Source organism: Paramisgurnus dabryanus, chromosome 23, assembly GCF_030506205.2.
Source record: "Paramisgurnus dabryanus chromosome 23, PD_genome_1.1, whole genome shotgun sequence".
NCBI classification, from domain to species: Eukaryota; Metazoa; Chordata; class Actinopteri; order Cypriniformes; family Cobitidae; genus Paramisgurnus; species Paramisgurnus dabryanus.
The window spans coordinates 3153953-3177272 of NC_133359.1; the positions used below are offsets into that span (position 1 = coordinate 3153953).

The following is a 23320-nucleotide window of genomic DNA, read 5'->3' on the forward strand; positions in this document are numbered from 1 at the left end:
TTAGCTGTGCTTTATGATAAATAAAATAAAACACAATTATGATAAATAAAACACAATAACAACAAACCCAAACTTAATTCTACATATTGACAATAATTATCTGCAGTGTTTAATAATAAAGAATAACAGAAGTGTTTTATTGTTTGTTGTATGACCATCAATGGTGTACAAGATAACTGGAACAATTATAGCTTAAAACATCAGCAATCAAAAAACAAAAGATCTTTAAATAAACACACTGCAAAAATAAAACATTTGTAACTATAGATGTTTGAACAGTGGGAGTGTGGACCATCCATATACTTCCATTAATAATTGTATAATTATTTGGGGGCTCCTAAAACAACAGCACCTGTTTGTACCTAAATTAATAAAAACTTCTCAGAGTGACTGTCCTGCAGCCGAAAAATATTGACTCATCACTGTCATCTTGCATATCTTTGATGCATAATGTATTTTAAAAATACACAGTAACAGTCATGTTTTGGTTGTTGTTGTTGGAACAGAGCTGATATAACTTTTCTTTCAGTATATATCTTCTTTCAGACTTCGATACAGGCAGCAGGTGATTATCATCCCCACAATCTGTTACACAAAAAAGTAAAAAGGTGATATTCAGAACTATACGTACTAAACAACATTCAACAACACTAAAAGAAGCCTTCATGTTTGTATTTATAGGATTCATATCAAAAACGCAATTTATCACCTGTAAAAACGCAATCCCAAGACCCACCGAGCCCAAGATCAGCAGATGTTGAAGTAGAAACTCTTCTAGTTTTGATATACAGCCACCCTGTAAGAGAAAGAGAGTTTAAAGTACATTTTATAGCTTCAGTAAGATATCATTGATGCACTAAATACTAAATACACTAAATGCACTAAATGCACTAAATACTGATCAAAACTACCAATTGTTTACAAAAATTACATGATTTTTAACTCTTTAATTGCCAAACCAGAAATTAAGCTCTGTTTTTGCACAGGCCCACTAAAGGGTTAATGGTGCCACATGGTGACAAATTTTACCTCTTTGCAAAAGGAAAAACCACCAACAATCAAAAATGCATGATAATAAGGTGTCATGGCTTTGCAATCAAAAAAATTCATTATAATGGGGCAATGGGACAAAAACAGGCACAAACAATAAATAAAGGAGAAAAAAATAAAAATTGATGCTGCACAAAAACTAAACATGCATCAAAACCAATGTTTTTACTAATCTTTGACATGCCCAAGACTCACTTTTCAGACTCACATCCAGTCCACAATCACTTTTTATATTGAAAATCAGTCATTTTGTGTGTCCTCCCAAATCAGTGACTTCACTTATGAACTTGGCAATTAAAGAGTTAAAATCATGGAATTTTTGTAACAATGGTAGTTCTGATCAGGACTGAGGTTAATTAACAGATTTATGCAAAAAAAGAAAAAAGAAAAATATTAATCTGATACATTTTTACAGACATTTAATTTAGTGGATGTTTTCATCCATGAACAACACGGAAGGGTAGTAAATTTGCCCACGGTGTAATGTTGAGTTTTTCAAAGAATTTTAAGCATTTTCACAAAATATGTGTCAATATATGATTTGTCACCCAAAATCCTTCCATTTGCTCAAACACAGATAAAGTTGTGGCCAAAGTAAGACTAAAACCCCATAGTGGATAAAAACGTCCCCAACAACATTTCATTTTTAGGCTTGAAAATAACACCACAGTGTTTCCTCTAAACTGAAATATAAAAGATGTTGTGTTGGCTATGTACCTCCACCCTGTAGATATTAGACGGGTGGTCTCTGACCCCGCATCGTTCTGATGGGGTCTTACAGCAGCTGTCTGGCACCAGTCGTCTGTCAGCAAACGTCTGAATCCATGCGCCCTCCCTCCAATCGGCTGAGCTGTTACTACCACAACACTTCAGCTGAGTCGTACAACACATAAAGAGAAAAAAAAGCCGTACAAACATTAACAGAAACTCATCTAAGGAGAAAGTTAAATATATAATCCATTATTCAGGAAGTTTCTTAGAAAATGCAAGAATTCTCACTAAACTGCTGTTTTCCACAGCACGGCTACAACACTGTATGTTGACAACACTTTTAAAATTTATGATAAAAACTTACGTCTTGCTGGAGTCTGTCCACAGCTCTTGTGATTTCTTCTTGTCCCGGCTGCTGGTAGTTTTGCACCATCCGCTCTTTCAAATCGGCCCTTAGTTCAGCATTCAGCTGCGGTCACAGATAAACCCGTTACACATGTTGCATTACTACTGTAAATATTTATGCAGGTGTATTGTAATGTGTATAAAGAGTAGAAAATGTCGGGAAACTTGAGATGAAGATTTTGAAACAGAGAGGAAGATGTTATCATTTACAGGTACAAAGATCCATAAATTATGGTATAAAAGTTATCCACGTAAGAATAACTTGAGCTATTATTGGTCTTTGTAGATGTTTACCTGGTAGCAGAGAGGAAAACACTGGAGGAAGAGGAGGAAGGAAGAAGATAAAGGGTTTTATACAGGTAGACAAACAGGAAAGTGGATGAGCGTGCAAACATACATTCAACACGTTTATGTGGATTTAATGCAAATTTTATTTTGTGAAACAAAATTCAGATGTTTTTTATAAAGTAACGGTTCACCCAAATATAGAAATATATCTTTAGTTTCACTCCAAGCTCATATAAAGCCCCTTACTTAAAATTAACCATGTTTTTTTGGTGTATTGATTACCATTGGCAAAAGCATGATTTTACTAGAATAGGTTTATATATATTTTTGTAGCCAAACCATGGTTACTATAGGAAGTAGGGATGCATAACGATTAATCACGATTAATTTATAGCAGAATAAAAGTTTTTGTTTACATCATATATGTGTGTGAACTGTGTATAATAATTATGTATATAAATATGCACATATGCATGTATAATTTTAAGAAAAAAATATATTTATAATATATATTAAGTATTTATATATAATATCAATTATACATAAATATACAAATGTATATACATGTAAACAATATACATGTGTGTGCATTCATCTGTACAAAGTTATTTTACACAATTCACACACATATATGATGTAAACAAAAACTTTTATTATGCTATAGATTAATCGCGATTAATCGTTCTGCATCCCTAATAGAAAGCATGGTATCTGGGTTTTAACTGTAGTAAAATTATGGTGAATTTTCATAAATGGCATACAGCTAATTTTTTTTGCTATATTTCAAGTCTTTTGAACACATGGGATGTGCAGAATGACTTTCACATGGATCCCTTGAGATCTGAATTCGGACGGCAATTCAATTATCACACGACCTTAGTGTTTGTCAAAAAACAGTAGGTAATTTGGCTGGGAATTTTTACGTGGGTGGTCAAAGATAAACAAAGAGGTTCTGGATTCGGACAGCAATTAAATCCTGACTACCCTCTGTAAATGATGAAAATACCTTACGCCCCCACGAGAAACAATTACCGTCCAAATTGGGCTTTTGTACATGTCTGACTAAAAACAAACAAATGGGTCACAACAGCATGAAGGTTGGTGTGTAAATAATGGCAGAATGTTTGGATGAGCTCTTTCTTTAAGAGATGTTTGCATTCCCAAAATGCAATTGATAGGACATTCAGACTGTACTGTACTGACATTAGGTTATTTACATGCAGAAATGTTTGAAAATGAAAGGTAAAGTATACAGAGATATGTGCATCGAAAAAGAATCCTTTATGTAAGGTCACATTTTTTACCATAGTGAATGTGAGTTTACCTCCTGATAATAAACGTAGGCCAAAATTCCAGCTGTGATCTCCAGTAAGAAGATAAACAGCAACAGAACAAAGTACTGCAGAGGAAAAAATTTACATTTTGTCACGGAAAGTCGTCTTATATTCACGCAAAATTTTACCAATTTATTTGTGTTCAAATTCAGCTTTTTTACGTGCCTTGAGCACAAATATCTTTTTCATGTCACTCGCACAAATTTCTATAAATAGTTTCTTGTGTCCATGACACGACTTTCATTTTCGTGTCATTTTATGTTTTTTTTTTTTCTCCTTTCTTCCCCCCATTTTTAAATCATTTTCGCTTGGGGTGGGGACTAGATTTGGGGTTTGGGTTAGGATGTCTAAAAATGTAACAGAAAGTGATTCTAACCCCAACTTCAAGCGACAATGGTAAGAAAATAGGAAAAAACTATGAGAAAACAATACATAAAATGAAATGAAAAAGAAAGTTAACTATTTATAGAAATTCGTGTCACGAAAAAAAATTCGTTCTCAATCTCAAGGCATGTAAAAAAGTTACATTTCGTGCCATGGACACGAATAAATTGATCAAATTTTGCAAATATTACTATAACTATATAACACAACTTTCCGTGATATCAGTCTGGAAAAAATATATGCAGATGTGTGACCCTGGACCACAAAACCAGTCATAAAGGTGAATATTTTCATCTGAAAGCTGAATAAATAAACTTTCCATTGATTTATGGCAGTGGTTCTCAAACTGGGGGCCGGGCCGCGAGATGGTGCCAGGGGGGCCCCAGTGTTATGACATTTTATAAAATACATTCATTTATCATGAATTCTGTGTAATTAAACCTAAAAAATAATAAGCCAACTAACCAACAGCACTACTAGGTATCATTAAATATGTTTTGTTAAATTAAAATATTACATTTTAGAACTGTTTTTGTCATAAATTTTCTTTCGGGGGGCCGCAAAAGAATGCACTGTACACAAGGGGGGCCGCACGCTAAAAAAGTTTGAGAACCACTGATTTATGGGACAATATTTGGCCGAGCTACAACTATTTGAAAATCTGGAATCTAAGGGTGAAAATAAAATTGCGAAATATTGCGAAATTGCCTTTTAAGTTGTCCAGATGAAGTCCTTACCAACACATTTAACTTATGATAAATACATTTTTTATATATTTACAGTAGGAAATTTACAAAATATCTTTATGGAAGATGATCTTTACTTAACATCCTAATGATTTTTGGCATTAAAAAATCGATAATTTTGACCCATACAATGTATTGTTGGCTATTGCTACAAATAAACCCATGCAACTTATGACGTCCAGGGTCACAAATAATAGATGCATTCATTAAATACTGTACATATAAACTGCGTGATTACAAGGGTGTTGCAAAATGAGTATATCAAGTAAGCCCAACCCTCATATTCCGGTCAAGAGCAATGGCATGTGTCCTTATTTTATTAACCTGTGTTATTAGAAAAAGTTAACTATGAAGGTTAATCTTTAGCTGAATAAAGTTTTAAAAAAAATAATCTCTCTCTCTCTCTCTCTCTCTCTCTCCCTGTATTATTTCTCTACTGTTTCCTACAACATTCCAAGTTTTGTTATTTCCCAGCCGACCAACCTCCTCATTCCTGTTCTTTGGATTCTCTGCTGCCCACCATTCCTCAACAATGACTCAGTTTCTAAGTCCGTCTCTTAAAGATACACCCATCTTTATATAAATCAGATGTATAATGTATATTTATAGCATTGAATATTAACATCTTTGTGACAACTGAAAGCGCACACAAACAAACACACACACATATGCTAATTTTAAACTGAAGTGACCGCGTGTGCCCAGAATAATTCATGACATCCTCCATTGACACGCTGCTGAATGTCAAGACTCCAGGCGTCCTCAATCTGGCTACTGTACTGCAATATTTACACTCTCCACTTTCTTCATTCTTTAAATAGTTTACTTTGTGCTGGACTTCATCACATTTTGTACTGAAATGACTCAATATTTGCACAAATATTTTTTCCCATTACCTTCCGATTTGTAAAATAACGTCTTCTCCATTCCAGAATATCACAGAGACTTGACATATGAAAACTCTTTTGACTTAAAGGGACACTCCACTATTTTTGAAAATATGCTCATTTTCCCACCTTAAGGGCGATTTATAGTCGTAGCCTGTGCGTAGCTCTGCGTAGCCTGACGCGCACCTCACAAAATTTCTAACAGCGCGTCGGCTCTACGCGGACCGCAAGCGCTGTGATTGGTCCCCAGAACCCCTCCCGTCAGGTAAAAAAACTGCGTCATAGGTATTTCCGTTTGAGACGGTGAAAACAAAGATGAGCCAAGTTGAGGAGTGATTTAACTCAAACTGAAACATAAGTCGCTGTTTATTTACTTCCATCACTGCTGGTCTTCTCAGATTATACACAACAAGTTGCTATTTCTTCTTCGTTTGTGGGTTAACTTGCTTAGCTTCTTCTTCTGTGACGACTTCTGCTGCTACTGTGGTTACACGCGTGATTACTGCCAACCAGCGGTTTCGCTTGTGTTTGCACGTCGACGCGGATGGCGACGCACAAGTATAAATAAAAACCGACGCGGAACCTACGCCGTCGCTGCTACGCCGTAGGACCTACGCACGACTATAAATCGCCCTTTAGAGTTAAACAATTGATTTTTACCATTTTGGAATCCATTCCGCCGATATCCAGGTCTGGCGGTATCACTTTAGCATAGCTTAGCATAATCCATTGAATCTGATTAGACCATTAGCAAGTTTGACCAAAGAGTTTTGATATTTTTCCTATTTAAAACTTGACTCTTCTGTAGTTACATCGTGTACTAAGACCGACAGAAAATTAAAAGTTGTGATTTTTTTTACAGATATGGCTAGGAACTGCATTCTGAGGTAATAATCAAGGACTTTGCTGCCGTAACATGGCTGCAGCGGGCGCAATGATATTATGCATATCAGCCTGGAATATCCCAACTTTTAATTTTCTGTTGCTCTTAGTACACGATGTTACTACAGAATAATTAAGTTTTAAATAGGAAAAATATTGAAACTCTTTGGTTATTTTTGAGCGTGATGCTAATGGTCTAATCAGATTCAATGGATTATGCTAAGCTATGCTAAAAGTGGTAGCGCCAGACCCGTAGATCGCCTGAATGGATTGCAAAATGTTAAAAACAATTGTTTAACTCTAGGGGAGCTGGAAAATGAGTCTATTTTCAAAAAAAGTGGAGTGTTGCTCTAAGCCCCTAGCAACACCCTCGCAACCATATAGGAAAGTTTTAAAAACTACATTGAATGCCTTAGCAACTGTATAGCAACATCTACCCAAGATGTTTTTTAAGAAAACCTTACTCTTGAATGGATACTTTTAATATTATAAAATGGTAAGTTCCAGTCTTTGATTCTGATTGGCCAATAGCTGTAATTTAACCCAAAAATGATAAAATACCTTGTATTATAACTAATGCAACTAAGTATGAAATTTATCATGGACAACGGTGTCGACTTTCATTGACTACATTACCCACAATGCTTTCTTACCACTATTAGCAGACTTCTTTGTTCTCTGATGGTGGCACAGCAGCCCAATATCCCAGTGATCACGACGATGGCCCCTGCACCAATCAAAATGTACGCTGCGAACGCGTAGATGCTGGATGAGAGAAGGCTTATATAGTCGCTTTTATCCACCAAAGTCCATACTCCCACGGCCATCACAGCGCCCCCTGCCAACTGAGAGGTACAGTAACATAAAACTGGTCCTTTATTACATGTAACACGTTACGTAAGACTGTAAATTATAAAAATTAAGTTGAAATAACTTAAGCTAATTTAACTTTATTGTAGAATTTATTGCAACTCCTTAATAGTCAAGAAAGTTTAAATGAATTGTAAAGTGCAACAATGAATTTTTTTACAATATATACACTTTGTCATTTTCATGCATTTGGCAGATGCTTTTATCAACCTGATCTCACAAATTCCGTGAAATAGTCACGCAATATTTTGCTCATTTTTAAGTGTCATTGTCACATTTTCACAATTTAAAGTGCATGTGCCAAGACTTTCTTTTTCGTGTCAGGTTCACGTTTTGGTTACTCAACTGTTTTTCCTATTTTCTTACCATTTTTGCTTTGGTTTGGGGTTAGAATGACTTTCTGTTACATCAAATGACATCCTTGCCCAAACCCAACTCTAACCCTAACGTCAGGCGACAATGGTTTAAAAAGCATACGAAAAATAGAAAAGTAGAAACCAATACTTAAAGAGACATTCTAACGCAAACAGCAAATCTAACCCCAAACCAAAGCAAAGATGGTTTAAAAATAGTTGAGTAACAAATACGTGAAACTGACACGAAAAAGAAAGTCGTGGCATGTAAAATTGTGAAAATACGTGACAATGACATGCAAAAATTAGCAAAATATTGCATAACTATTTCACGGAATTGGTGAGATCATGTTGGCTTTTATTTAAAGAGCACCTATTGTCCGATTTATGTTTTTACATTTCCTTTGGTGTGTAAGTGTGTATTACATGTTAACAATATGCAAAAGGTACAAACCCCAATGTAAACGATGAGCGAGTTATCGTCTCCAATGTAAATCTCTTTTCTTGGACTACAAAAAACACACGGATGTAGGCAACAGTTTACTTCCTGGGATTGTGATGTAGACAAGACCGACATTATCATAATTCCTCCCGCTTCGGACTCACAACCTGTACGTTAACTCCTGTTAGCATTGCATGTGAGCGAATTTTTCAAACATGGTAAGGAGCGTCACGTTTCCGGCTGACGTCAGAAGTATTCAGGCCAATCACAACGTACAGATTAGCTGGCCAATCAGGAACACAGAGCTGTGCGTTTCAGGAAGAGAGTGAAATTTGGAGCTACGAAAATGTACGGTATGTGGAAAATAATGTGTTTTTTACCATAAACCACGCAAACACATTGTATTATACCAAATACACAAAATAACGTTTTTTAGCAATAAAATAGGTGCTCTTTAAAGTAAGTATATACTTTTATTAGCATGTGTGTTCCCTGTGATTCAAACCCTTGACCTTTGCTCTACCGCCTGAGCATCAGGAACACTTTAACTGGAGCAACTCACCCAAAAGAGAAGATTGAAGACGAACAGGAGGTATTTGAGGCATATCGTCCCACAGTTATTCGTTTTTTCTTCAACATCTGCCATCCTAAACAGATGGGAGAGTTTTACAGGCTTTTAAAGACGGCATCCGTTTGACAGGTGTGAGTAAAACCATGACTCCAGCCTGACACCCCCGACCGGCCGGACTTTATCTTCTCCAGCGATGACCCCGAATGATGTGACAACACTGACTTTTGTAAGGCAAAGCTCGTTTAAATATCATTATTGCATAATACTCCCATATCATTTTCACTCCAAAGTACATAAAAAACATTTCTGGTTAAAGAGCATGCATTGCAGGAAGAATTTTCTTCATGCAACATTACATTTCTTATGTTTAATTTTGATTTTGGGCTGAAGTGTGACCTCTAATAAACCCTAAAGATGTTAATATATTAATAAACTCAAGCGTGTCCCTAAAAGCAGTGTAAATGCATACACATGCATACAGTTTGCATCAGACTGGGCTGAAAACTGGAGCTGTTTTTAGTCTGAATAATCTGGAATCATGACAAGATATGTGACTCACAGAAAGTGTGAGACAGTCAGAGAGAGACCGACAGACCGGCTCTAATAAAAGAAAGAAAAGCGTTTACTATAGTAACTGTGTAACCTCAGCTGCAATCATGAGTATCTCAGGCTGTTTAACTTCAGTCAGTGTGAGAAACAGACTCGTAACAGTTCGACACTACGGCTTGTGTTTTTACACCTGCTTGTTTCTCAGACTGCTGCTGGCTCTCCTTAACATCTAAAAAACCAAACTTAGTGAAAAGTAAATAAAACGCAGTAAAGTAGTAGTAAAAACATATAGGTAGTGAATATTCATATAAAATAATGTTCTTCAGATATTAAAGGTTCAGAGCCAAAAATGCTTTTTCTATGACATCATGAAGCTCCTTTAGATTTAAGAGTGTTGGATCTTTTATGCATGGTTGCCCACCATAAGATTGTTTATTAAATAGATAAACAGATCACTCATAGTTCAACAAGCTTTACTAAACATCATCTGAGTGTCATATGCTGTCATGAGCTGAATTGTGTTTATTTTAAGTTCTCACATCTCGCTGTCTGAGGAATCTGTGAAGTTTATTACAGATCCTGTTACCTGCAACTAAATATACAAGACAGGCCACGATTATAAATACATATATATTTACTTGTTAAAGGGATAGTTCACCCAAAAATTTAAGTTTTGTCATCATTCTCTTATGTTTTTACAAACCTGTATACATATCTTTGTTCTGAATGATGCCCACAAAGGACCAAACCAATCATGAGCCCCATTCACTTAAAAACTATTTTTTTTATCCTACTATAGAAGTGAATTAGGCTCATGATTGGTTTGATTACAAACATTTCTCAAAAAAATTTCCTTTGTGTTCAACAAAACAGACATTTATACAGATTTGTACCAACATGAGAGTAAGTAAATGATGACAGAACTTTTATTTTTGGGTGAACTATTCCTTTAAATACATTTACATATATTTATATATATATATATATTCAGATATAATTATTAAGGTCATTAGTACGTCTTGATGTGAAACATTTTTAAGTAAGTTATTTTAAAGAATAACATACATTTAAAACAATAAAATATTTGCTGTTAAAATAAATGATTTTTAACATATTTTTAAAATAAATATTTTGCTAATTCATATAAATCAAATTATACAAATGCTGCGTATGACCAAAAAAACGAAGGAAAATAAAGTAAATCACGCTTCACTCACCTTATGAAACAATTAAAAGTGTTTGATGAAAATAATCTGATGAGTTAAATGAAGTTTAACAGTAAGGTTTTTCTCGTGTCCTTTTGCAAGTTGTGTTCGCTGTAGGCTGTGCCCGCGCGCGCCTGGTGTTCTTTCGAGGGCGCGCGCGGCACTATTAGTGTACGTGCCGAGAGAGGGCGCTGTCGTTATACCTCATAACCATCACCCCAAAACATCATAACAAGAATAATAATACAAATGTTAATAATAGAGACCTAAAGTTACATTTATCTGTAAGTGTAAAGTGTAATGAAGGAGACATTAATATACAAAAATAACCTTTATTTAGCGTTTCCAAAAATTTTTTTATATTGTTGTTACAGTGTTCCTGTAGCTCAGTTGGTTGAGCATTGCATTAGCAGTGGTTTTTAAATCCCAGACAATAGACATACTGATAAAATGTATAGCTTAAATGCACTGTAAATCACTTTGGATAAAAGTATATGCTAAATACATAAATGTAAATACATAACACAATATAATACAAACAAATTCAGCATACTTTACTATAGTAAAGTGCTCCAGGGTATTTAAACTTTAGTAAATATTAATACTAAATAAGAATACTAAAGTGTAATAATTACAATAATAATATATATAATAATAATAATATACATTACAATTATATTACTGTATTAAATAATAATAAGCATACTACTTTCCACGTGGGATGCTTAAAAAACAATTATTATAAAAAATTAAAATACTAATGTGGCCTTTATAATTTTTGGTATATAAAAAGGATGTGTAAGGTTACCAGCTACAGCATGAATTAATAAAAAACCTATGATTCTTCTGGTGTTTAATAATTTTACAGGAGAGTTCATTAATGTGACGTCAGACATGATTCATATAAATGTGTTGTTTTATTTGCAGCAGCGCCCTCTGTTGGTTGAGGTTTCCAGTTGAAGCGCTGACTCGCACTGCTTATCTTGTTGCAAGGCGAGAAACCTGAAATAAATTAACTTTAAAACCTCATCACTCGTTTGCATTTTTAAAATTAAGTTTTAAATGTAAAATAGATTGACTGCTCACCTTGTCAGGTGAACCATGGCCTCCTCCACCTGCTGTTTGTTTTTAGCACTGCACTCAAAGAACTGGGCCTGGTACTGCTGTCAACACAAATCACATCAATGCTAAGTGTGCAGCATTCAAAACAGTCAAAAATGTGCAACTGGGTCATTTCTCACCTCTGCCAACTTCTTGCCCTGTGGTCTGGTCACCTGTCTCGTATCATGGGTGGCCAGGTCTGTCTTATTGCCTAGCAACATTAGACACGCCTCCTCTGCCATCTTTTCCTGCCAATGACACACAAAACAAACTCGTAAACCTTAAATCAAAGTTACACACTGATGTCTATGCAAAGCACTGTGTATTTGCATATCAGTGTTGTCATACTGTATTACGTAACCAGCCCATGCTGTTTTTATCCCTTGGGTACTTTCTTGGAGCTCACCTGCACTTGGTCCAGCCAATGGCGGACAGCCGTGAAAGTCGTCTCCTGGGTGACATCATACATGGCAACGATTCCATCCGCCTTGCGAAAGTACTGCTGCGTGATGCTGTGGAATCTGATGCCGAAAAATACAGCTGTCAATCATTTTTAGGTTTGTTAACTACTCCAGAGGAACTGTGGATCACTAAGCCCTCTTTTTTTGCAACCCCTCCACTTGAAACACCTGGTATGCAATGCCAAATTACCTTTATATTGAAAATGTAAAAATTAAAAAAAAAAATTATCCTTTTACAGTTTTTAGTTTTGATTCTCAAAGCGATAAATAACACAAAACAACTTTATTTTTTTATCTAGACCTTTCTTGTCCTGCGGTGTCCCACAGCTGCAGAGCGACAGGTGTTGAGTCCAGCATCACAGTCTTCACCTGGAAATCCATCCCTGTCAATCAAACATGACAAGTCATGTGACTCGGCAGACACAGGTGCGTCACAGGTAAATCAAGGTGTGATTGGGTGAGTCAAGCATCTCACCTACAGTTGAAGCCATGTTGTTGGGGAATTGACCTCTGGTATAATGCTGGATGAATGAACTCTTTCCTACTCCTGAATTCCCCAAAAACACAACCTTAAACACACGCTGTGGGTCACACACCACCCCCTTTTTTTAAAAGAGAGAGAGAGAGGTCTCTATACAAATGCATAAAATGTTTATATGTATTTGAAGGTGAAGTTACAAAAAATGTGTGTCACCCATATAATGCAAATATCTCAGATTCATCTTTTGCATCCTGGAGTTCAATTTATAAAACCAATATGAATCTTTTTACATTGTGAACATTTTTACCGTGATTTTTTCGGACTGATTGTCAGTATTGTAAGTTTCTTCTTCTGTATCTTCGGCTGTCGAAAGTCTTTTTGGACGTGAATTTGATAGTGAGCTGTCAGAGTCCTCGTCGAGCTCATCCATAGAGATTGTCGTCAGATGTCTTTAAAATTCACAAGATTTTGTGTTTATCTGATGTTGAATTATGTTTAATTTAATTATTATGAATAAAATGAATCAGTAAATAAGTCAGATAGATGTGAATGAAATTAACAGATGATTTGCTGACCTCTTTGTAGATTTTCTTGGTTGTAAATAGTTTCCTAGTATTGATTCTCTCCTCTGTGAAGGTTTCATCACTTCGTCTATCTGAGAAACAGTATAAAATATTAAATATTATAAAATAGCTTTAATAGAATAATATTTTTTAACATACGTTTCTTTATGTTTATACTGTGTCCAGATAATGTTTTGAAATAAACATTATGCCATTTTATTAGTATAATATTTATAGTATAAATATTTTAAAGAACAATATTATTGGGATAAGCTGAAAATTTTTAATTTTGTCTTTTAATTTCTTTAAAATTTTATTTCATAAGTAAATGTGTGTGTGTACTGAATCATCCAGAGTGATGTAGATCAAGATGAATAAACATTTTTATTGTTCACAGTTACAATAATCCACAACATTGTTCAGCTTCAGATAATTTCTTGTTTGTTCTTATTGAATCATTAATGAAAAAAATACATTGTGATATGACACATCGGTAAAATTCATAAGAAACTATAAAATAAACTGATGCTTAATTACAAAAAATAATAAGAGGTTATAACGTCATTCCCTGATTATGGGAAATTATAAAAATCTAATTTATGCTGATTTATTTAAAGTTATAAATCTAAGCAGAAGTTGACCATATGTAAAAAGTACATGTTTTTTTTTTTAAGAATCAGTTATTTATGTAACAGTCAGTCTCCAAATGTGACCCGTTTCATTGAGATGATTTATGGTCCAAATGTTTCACAAGCGATCATGGCACACGTCATCCTTTTCAGTTTCCTTGAAATCTTTCCTTGTTCCTGACAAATGGACCAAATCCTCCCAAAAATATGTTTATGAATTCATTAAACGTGTCATTTTCCAGAAGAGCTTGTGGCCGTCTTCATCCAGTAACGTGGGTTTTAGAGAAACCCAGTGAATCACATCCAGCTGAAAGTATCCATTCACATTTAACTGCACTGGAGCAGTGCATTGTGGGTAATGCTACTTTGGCAAGTAGACAGACAAGTTTAATACGGGTAAATCGAGTGTGGCCACGGTGAGATGGTGTGTATGCAGCGGCACGGAGGATAAGGGGTGGGGGACATGAAGGGATGTTTTAGACTAACCATCTTCTGAGCCTGGTGGACGTCTTTATCATCCCGAAGACGCTTGTTCATATCCCTAAGAGACAGAAAGAGAGAGAGTTAATATAATTGCAAATAGACATTTTAGTAATTTTATGTTTCTATGAACAGCTTTAGTGGAAGAAAATATTTTTTGTAACAAAACCAATAGGTACATTACACCTCTGGTGCTGTCCCCTACTAAAACATAATGTTTGGATTGTTTATCATAGAGTTTTACAACTTCTCAGATAACCACTCACTTTAGTTATCAATAAGAACATCTGTTAGTTGTCAGGAAATAGTCACTTGTGTTTTGATTGGCTAGTTCCTGGGCCTTATCTCTCAGATAAGAAGGCTTAAAGGAGATGCTATAGTACAGAATTGCTTTACAGACATGAATACTACAGTGTTCACCCATCGCACTGCATACTACAGGTGAGATCAGGACACACAAGTTGCTTTACCTGAGCAGTTCAAGCTGTTTTATGAGACTTTCCCGCTCCTTCTGCATGTTTCGGGAAACTTTTAGGACTTCTCTGGAGTGAGAAATAGTCAAAGATCATTTTAATATAATGATACAATTTTGAATATAATATTGTAAAAGATAATTTGAGTTTAGATTATATCATATCATATCAGTCAGTCAATGAATCTGTCAGTTATTGAATCTGTAAATAATTAATAATTAGTCAATAAATCCAACAAATCTGTAAGTCAATGAATCTGTTAGTCAGTCAATCTGTCAGTCAGTGAATCTGTCAGTCAATGAATCTGTCAGTCAATGAATCTGTCAGTTATTGAATCTGTAAATAATTAATAATTAGTCAATAAATCCAATAAATCTGTCAGTCAATGAATCTGTTAGTCAGTGAATCTGTTAGTCAGTGAATCTGTCAGTCAATGAATCTGTCAGTTATTGAATCTGTAAATAATTAATAATTAGTCAATAAATCCAATAAATCTGTCAGTCAATGAATCTGTCAGTCAATGAATCTGTCAGTCAATGAATCTGTCAGTCAGTGAATCTGTTAGTCAATGAATCTGTTAGTCAATGAATCTGTTAGTCAGTGAATCTATCAGTCAGTGAATCTGTCAGTCAGTGAATCTGTCAGTCGTTGAATCTGTCAGTCGTTGAATCTGTCAGTCGTTGAATCTGTCAGTCAATGAATCTGTCAGTCAATTAATCTGTCAGTCAATTAATCTGTCAGTCGTTGAATCTGTCAGTCGTTGAATCTGTCAGTCGTTGAATCTGTCAGTCGTTGAATCTGTCAGTCGTTGAATCTGTCAGTCGTTGAATCTGTCAGTCAATGGATCTGTCAGTCAATGGATCTGTCAGTCTGTCAGTCAATGAATCTGTGAGTCAATGAATCTGTGAGTCAATGAATCTGTCAGTCAATTAATTTGTCAGTCAATGAATCTGTCAGTGAATGAATTTGTCAGTCGTTGAATCTGTCAGTTGTTGAATCTGTCAGTCAATGAATCTGTAAGTCAATGAATCTGTCAGTCAATGAATCTGCCAGTAAATTAGTCTGTCTGTCAGTGAATCTGTCAGTTGTTGAATCTGTCATTAAATGAGTCTATAAATCATTGAATCAATCGATCAATGGATTTGTCGGTTGTTGAATCTGTCAGTCAATGAATCTGTCAGTCGTTGAATCTGTCAGTCGTTGAATCTGTCAGTCGTTGAATCTGTCAGTCGTTGAATCTGTCAGTCGTTGAATCTGTCAGTCAGTGAATCTGTCAGTCAGTGAATCTGTCAGTCAGTGAATCTGTCAGTCAGTGAATCTGTCAGTCAGTGAATCTGTCAGTCAGTGAATCTGTCAGTCGTTGAATCTGTCAGTCAGTGAATCTGTCTGTCAGTGAATCTGTCAGTCAGTGAATCTGTCAGTCAGTGAATCTGTCAGTCGTTGAATCTGTCAGTCAATGAATCTGTCAGTCAATGAATCTGTCAGTCAATGAATCTGTCAGTCAGTGAATCTGTCAGTCATTGAATCTGTTAATGGTTGAATCTATCAGACACACCTTTCTTTGCCCTTCTCCTGGTGTTTGATGTTGCTCTGCAGTTGCTGTAGTTGATTCAGAGCCTGCTGTAGCTCCTCACGGCTCTCATCGAGCTGCTCCTGAAGCTCCTGGTTGATGTGCTGCAGTTTGCGGTTCTGAATACGAATGTCGACCTGATCGCTAGTCAAAGCGCTGATCCTACTCTCCAGCTACACACATACAAACAAAGGTGAGCGAAAGCTTCATATGCTTTGATAATAAAGTGCTGATGATGAATAAAGTTTGTACCTCTCTCTGTTTGGTGAGGGTGAACTCCAGTTCCTGTTCTCTTGTCCTCAGTTCCTGAAGTAGATGCTCTTTTATGTCTCCCTCCCTTACACTGTCCTTCATTAACAGACCGACATCACATTATCACCAAAATGCATCGTCATAAACATCACCATCATTAATCACCCTCACAATAAACATAACCATTATCAATTCCATCATCCGTAGTCCTACCAGTGCTTGTCGTTTCTCTCTCTCCTCTTTTAACTGACTCTCCATGTCTTCAAACATTGACCGAACCACTTGGTCATGGTCTTCTTCTCTCCTGCAGGACATTGAAACAGATTTGTCAGACATCAGTCACATCATTAATCTCAAACGGACAGCATTGGGTACATATGGACGTCTGACCTGCGTAGTGTCTGCTCTAGGTTGTCTCTCTCTTTGAGGGCGTCCTGAAGATGAGACACTGTGTAGGACAGGACCTCTTCCAGCGCGCTCAAGAGCTCAGGTTTGTCTCGCCGGAGCTCACACCAAAGACTGCACAACTCCCTCTGACTAATATACACACATAGTATATCTTTAAAGTATTCATAATAAATAGTCAAAACGATATATAGATAGGTTATATATAGGTTAAGGTGTTGTTAGAAAAATGCATGTCTGATAATATAAAATAAAACCAACACTACGCTATAATAAGACACAAAGATCGGTGTTGAGTCTGCTATGTGCTCTCAGTCGATCTTGAGCTCAAGTTTAAACAATAACAGTGAGTTAATAATAAAATAATGATCTAAAGTCCAACAGACAAGCACAGTTATTCATTATCATTTATCTTTGGTGTGTGTGTGTGTTTACTCACTCTCTGAAGAGTTTATCAGCTCCCAGCTCTATGAGGATTTGTGTGAATTTGATCTCTGCAGGTTCAAAGCGCTCCTCCTCAACTCTCTCTTCCTCACCGCTCCTCGTTCGCTCCTCTGGCTCAAGACCAAAAAGCTCTCCTGTGACAGAGAGAGAGGCAGTGTATACCTGTGTATTGCATTATATATATGGCATACTATTTTAAATAGTGTGTGAAGTAGTATTCAGCATGTATTGGTAGATGTTTCAAACAGTATTGTGCTACAACCAAATTAATTTTTAAGCCTATCACTGAAAAAAAATTATTCATTCAATTTACTCAATTTATTTAAGCTACATTTAAGTAAACTTTTTTATTTTATTTTACTAATTGTTTTTGTTTATATGTAGCTTAAATAAATTGATTGCAACCACTCACCTTAAAAAATTTGAGTAAATGAATGAATAATTTTTTTTCAGTGTAGAACATTTTTCGTAATAATGTCATAAGTGTATTTGTAGCAATAGCCAACAATACATTGGAGGGATCAAAATGATAGATTTTTCTTTTAAATTAAGTAAAGATCATGTACATGAGAAAGATATTTTGTAACTGTCCTACCGTAAATATACCAAAACTTTATTTTTGTCAGTGGATGGCATTTTCAAGGACTTTATTTGGACAACTTTAAAGGTGATTTTCTCAATATTTTTATTTATTTGCACCCTCAGATTCCAGATTTTCAAATAGTTATATCTTGGCCAAATATTGTCCTATCAAACCATACATCAATTGAAAGCTTATCTTATTTACTCAGCTTTCAGATTTTGTACAAATCTCAATTTTAAAATTGACTCTAATGTTTTGTGGTCCAGGATCACATTTATGTTATACAAATATTTATTAAAAAGGGTGTATAGGTTGAATCCTTATTATACTTTCTTTCTTTTCACCATTAATTAAATAAGCATCACGTTCCTTACTAAACAAAAACAAAGATTGGACAAAAAATATGAATTAGCATGTTAGCTAATGCATTTACTAATGTTAACAAACACAACTATGGAAGGTATTTTTGGTCTTTTTTAAATTAATTAATTAAATGCTAAAATAAAAAAATTAAATCGCAAAATATGTCCCCAATTTAAAAATTAAATGCTAAAATAAAATTTAAACATTTTCAACGTGATGAAGCATCATTCCAGCCAATTTGAAAAATAAAATTAATTTGATTATTTGACATTTCATTTTCCATATAATCTTGAGGCACACAACCTTGTTGTAAAGTGTTAAAAAAAACTCATACATGACTACAATATTTGCATTTCATGCCATAAAACAATCATTTCACATACACTGTAAAACAATTTGGTTTTGCAAGTCAATTCCAACTTACTATTTTTAGTTTTGGTTTGACATAACTTATAAAATGAAGTTAAAAAAAATCTAACTTATTTTTACGTTAAAGTAACATAAAAATATATGTTGATTTGACAAAAATGCTGCATATTTTATGTAAAAAATATGCATTTTTGTCAGATCAACATATATTTTTATGTTACTTTAACCTATAAAATTAAGTTTAACAATTTCAACTTGATTTTATAAGTTATGTCAACTTAAACTTAAAATAGTAAGTTGAATTGACTTGCAAAACCTGCATTAATTTTACAGTGTTAGGTCAGTAGGATTTTAAATGTACTATACTGTACTGATGATATATAAAGCGTCTGATTGAATGAATGAATGAATGAATAACTATTTTATTTAAGTGTCATGCATGCCCAGCTCGCATGGGCTTATATGACACCATCCAGTTATTAGGAAAGATGTCCATCAAAAAAGAAAAAGAAAACGGACAATATAATAAGCTACAACATCCTGACATAAAAACATCTACAAAATCTTTTGTCTTAATGTATAATAATTTACTACCTATATGTATTCAAACGCTGTTTGAAAAGAATGTCAATATAAATTTAAGGAACTTATAAAAATACTGTTTTTAAAAAATACGAGCAAGGACAAACATAAAAATAGATGCATATCTGTCAAAAATATGAAGTTACGGTATAATTGTGACAAGAAATTAAGAAATGTGTAGATCATTGTGCACAAAGAAAAAGAAGAAGGTGGTAAATAGTTGTTATTTTTATTCTAATTCTAATTTTGCCTGTTTTTTAATCTATTAAACCTTTTAGCAGTCTAATCAAATGATAAACCATGAGTCCTCGTGCATTGTGAGATATACAGATACTGACCTAACCCTGTGTGAAATTCGAGGGGTGTCAGGAATCCATTTCTCCCTCTGTCCAGACCGTCGAACACAGACTCCAACTGCTCCGAAGAGAGAGGCAGTTCGGTCTGTAACCTCTGAATGAACAAAAACACAAAAGATATCATTTATTACATTACCTGCCCAGATGCCTATGCATAGTTTATTCTGCAATAGTTTAGTAGTGGCTTAATCTGAGCTTTATTATAATAGCAGCTTTCTGTAATATTCTGCAGGCATCACCACATATAGATTACATGCACATAAAACACTGTGCTGTCCGGTCTCACCTGCATGTCTCTCTTTGTGATGAACCCTTTTCCTTCTTTATCGCAGAGCTCAAACAACTCTTTGGCTTTGCTCATACTGTCACGGGCAGGAGAGGGCGCCCTGTGGCCGGGGCTGCTGGGTGACTGTAACCTCGCCATACGACCCGGCAAGGGACTCCGGCGTCTGGGGTTGGGGGACATCGGACCACTGCCTGTCCCTTCCAACACCAGACCGTCCCTTAGCCAGTTTGACATAACTACAGAGAGAGACAGAGAAATGTAATGCGTCACAAAGTTATTGATTTAGAAAGGTACATTTAAAAAGATAAGGTGGTAAATATAGTTATATAATTTAAGTTTTAATTATTTGTCTACACGGTAAAAAATATGCAGCATTTCTTTCAAATCAACATACATTTTTTTGCCTCTTTAACTTAAAAAAAATACGTTCTATTTTTTTAACTTGATTTTATAAGTTATGTCAATTATCACAAACCAAAACTTAAAATAGTAGGTTGAATTGACTTGCAAAACCAATTGTGTTGGGGGAACCTGGGCATTGTGTTAGCAACGTAAAATTCATGGGTTCGATTCCAGGGATACGTACGTGATACGTGCACGCTGTATGTCACTTCGGATAGAAGTGTTTGCCAAATGCGTAAAGGCAAATGCTGAGGTGGAGGACTTAGAAGGTCATGTATATATTTGCACTTACGAGTTTAACATTAAATATGTAATTTGGCATGGTTTACATAGTTAATTAGTTACATAATTAGCAGGACATGCTGAGGATAGCTACTTCCTAAAATAGCCAGAGAGTAATAGTTAACCAGGATGTTTAACAACCGTACAGAATTGTGTAATGTTTTCTGACCTCGGTCATGGGACTCGGTGACTCAGAGAAACTGCAAATGTACAAATATCAAATTTCAGGTAAAGGATTTTTAGTCACATGCCAATAGGTGGAAATCTGAGACTTGGATGTAATTCCCCACAAACTAATTCCTTGTGTTTGATCAGACTGGTTTTGTGATAAAGAAAACACAACTCCTCCTTCAGTAAATGTCCAGCCTGTTTGAATGATTACGGTGATACTCCAAAGAGATTCATTTTAGTTTTTACTCAACTTATACAGTTTCTTAGTAACACTTATTAATACTGATCACAATATACAATCCAATGATGATAAAGTAGAATCAAATTAAACAACCCATGCATTACATAAATATTAACTATTCACTAGACAGGGTTTATAGTTTCAGACTAAAATGCATGTTTGATCTGCCTTCATTTAAAAACAACTTTCATTGGCATATCTTAACATATATCAGTGCCATTGTTTTGTCTTAAGATGTACGCCAGTATTGTTTGTAAAAACTACTCAAATTTCCTAATATAACTAAGGCCTGGATTAATCTAAACCCTGTCCGGGAAACTGCCCCTATGTGTTTGATATACTATATCTTAAAAACATCATGCAAAGTGTTATAACCATTAGGTTTGTGTAAAACACGTTTCCAATAGCAACAAAACACATGGGAATTTCTCACGGAAAGCCGGACGTACAGTATACTGTAAACAGACAGACAGACACTCCCTCGGACGCCATAAACAAATTCACATTACACGGCTAGTCCTTTCACCACTGCCATAAACTTTTACTGTCATAGAAATCTGATTTCTAAACTGCAAACACAAACGCACAACTTTCTAAATCTTTGTCTTGCTCTTGTCCAGGATGCTCATATAGCAGAACAGGATGAAGTCATGTGACGGGACTGTATGTGTGTGTTTGTAAGAGGGAGTGTGCACAGAAACAAAGTAAGATGCAAATAAAGAGTGAGTTTACATAGACATTACTAAGAGCTCATGAGCAATCAGGATTACGTGTCGCCCATGAGGTCTAGGAAAAAACCCACAAACTAAATGACCAGAGGTCACATGAACAACAGGAAATATTTTCCTAATAAATAGATGGTTGATATTGCGGTGAGATCTAAACTGCTGTCGTGCAGATAAGCTCGGAGTGAACATAAATGATTTGAATCACGAGTGTCGACCTATTTTCAATTTTCATTTAAACCTCAATTTGCAATGGCCCCTAAAATATTTAAACTTTTTACTTTGGAAATGCTTTGCTTGAAAAGTGTTCCTATGCCATATCTATATATAAAAAAAACTTTAGATGTTTTGTAACACAGTGGCATTCATACATTATTTGTGGCATACTATAAATGTTTCAACACTTTAAGGGTCCACTATATTAACACAAGAGATTATGGATGACTTAGTGTCAAACTTTATGAGCATGACAATAAAACCATAGATCAATTCCCACACGCAAAGTGCACTAAACTTTCCTCGCTCCACCAAAATCACACAGAAAATATATGGTTAAATCATTAATATGTTATGCAAAAGCAAGACCGGGAAGAAAACAATCGGATATATCTGCCGACAGGTGAGCATTACCTACTTCATATAGTCAAGACAATAAATGTGAAAACATTACAGAATACATTGTGTTATTGATCACCATAGCATTTATAAACTGACAGCCAAACAATACTACTAAATAATTACTATTCATATACCAGGATTGTACTTCAGTGTTCTTTAAATAATACCTTATTTCTAAAAAAAAAACAAGGCAGATGAAACCAGAATGACATGTATGATAAATTATTCTCACAGTTTTGTTAAACAAGGTTAAGAAATAGTGAAAAACTGATCACTTAAGACTGGTCAAAGTTGGTGTCATACTTAATTTACACCATATGTCAGCACTGTCAACACACTTTCATAACGACAGTAGTGGAGGAATTAAGTATCTTAAGTAAAATCAATGACATAAAAAACTATACTCACCAGATTTCTAATGTGTTGTTCGTTCAGGTGTACAGCGAGTGTCACCTGCAGCAGTCCCAGGTGTCTCACCTGAGGTCTACAGTCAGAGCAGCGCCAATATCATCCGATAGAGGGCAGCAGAGCGTGAAGCGCAACACTTTACCACATTGTTTATAATAAAAACGTACTTTTATGACAAATTTCTCATTTTTTTGAGATAACAGATGTACTCTTATTATATTAGGATTATGGGTTGAAAGAGATGGATGAGACGGTTAATATTTTTCATACACAATGAAAGGCGTAACCTCAAAAACTTTAGGCTTTTCTTTATTGTTTAAAGTTATCACCCCTTATGCTCGATTTGCAATAGGAAAGCAGTTTAAACATCTCTGTTACTGAAGAACATTTTCCCGTTA

General features: G+C 35.1%; 2 protein-coding genes across 6 annotated transcripts; both read right to left on the minus strand.

Moving 5' to 3' along the window:
• Nucleotides 1-73: 73 nt before the first annotated feature.
• cd151 (CD151 molecule) lies at nt 74-10847 on the minus strand. 3 transcript variants are annotated; one of them, XM_065277471.2, is made up of 10 exons: nt 10690-10839; nt 9483-9523; nt 8915-8999; nt 7341-7532; nt 3779-3853; nt 2461-2481; nt 2126-2230; nt 1768-1923; nt 710-796; nt 74-585 (listed from the first exon to the last, which is right to left on the minus strand). In XM_065277471.2, exons 3-10 carry the CDS (start codon nt 8996-8998, stop codon nt 526-528), a joined length of 780 nt encoding a protein of 259 aa, XP_065133543.1. In that variant the 5' UTR covers nt 8999; nt 9483-9523; nt 10690-10839; the 3' UTR covers nt 74-525. The 3 variants fall into 3 exon arrangements, with proteins under 3 accessions (XP_065133543.1, XP_065133542.1, XP_065133544.1); XM_065277470.2 differs by lacking the exon at nt 9483-9523 and having other exon boundaries at nt 10690-10847; XM_065277472.2 differs by lacking the exons at nt 2461-2481; nt 9483-9523 and having other exon boundaries at nt 10690-10847.
• Nucleotides 10848-11347: 500 nt separating this feature from the next.
• Nucleotides 11348-23025, minus strand: cracr2b (calcium release activated channel regulator 2B). 3 transcript variants are annotated; one of them, XM_065277466.2, is made up of 18 exons: nt 22923-23025; nt 20076-20311; nt 19772-19883; nt 17532-17670; nt 17078-17224; nt 16901-16991; nt 16688-16783; nt 16421-16608; nt 14863-14934; nt 14399-14453; nt 13296-13375; nt 13028-13169; nt 12715-12841; nt 12541-12622; nt 12185-12299; nt 11919-12026; nt 11764-11837; nt 11348-11679 (listed from the first exon to the last, which is right to left on the minus strand). In XM_065277466.2, exons 2-18 carry the CDS (start codon nt 20307-20309, stop codon nt 11595-11597), a joined length of 1947 nt encoding a protein of 648 aa, XP_065133538.1. In that variant the 5' UTR covers nt 20310-20311; nt 22923-23025; the 3' UTR covers nt 11348-11594. The 3 variants fall into 3 exon arrangements, with proteins under 3 accessions (XP_065133538.1, XP_065133537.1, XP_073669456.1); XM_065277465.2 differs by having other exon boundaries at nt 11349-11679; nt 11764-11840; XM_073813355.1 differs by lacking the exons at nt 11348-11679; nt 11764-11837; nt 11919-12026; ... (3 more) ...; nt 13028-13169; nt 13296-13375 and having other exon boundaries at nt 13649-14453.
• Between the last annotated feature and the right edge of the window lie 295 nt (nt 23026-23320).

Coding starts and splice junctions, on each gene's coding strand:
- cd151 (XM_065277470.2), bottom strand. CDS start 8,998: ATGGCAGATGTTGAAGAAAAAACGAATAACTGTGGGACGATATGCCTC. Junction 3,854..7,340: donor AAAGAAGTCTGCTAATAGTG/GTAAGAAAGCAT, acceptor TTTCCTCTGCAG/TACTTTGTTCTGTTGCTGTT. Junction 2,231..2,460: donor GTTTTCCTCTCTGCTACCAG/GTAAACATCTAC, acceptor CTGTGACCGCAG/CTGAATGCTGAACTAAGGGC.
- cracr2b (XM_065277465.2), bottom strand. CDS start 20,309: ATGTCAAACTGGCTAAGGGACGGTCTGGTGTTGGAAGGGACAGGCAGT. Junction 13,170..13,295: donor CCAAGAAAATCTACAAAGAG/GTCAGCAAATCA, acceptor TGAATTTTAAAG/ACATCTGACGACAATCTCTA. Junction 12,842..13,027: donor ATCAGTCCGAAAAAATCACG/GTAAAAATGTTC, acceptor TTTTAAAAAAAG/GGGGTGGTGTGTGACCCACA.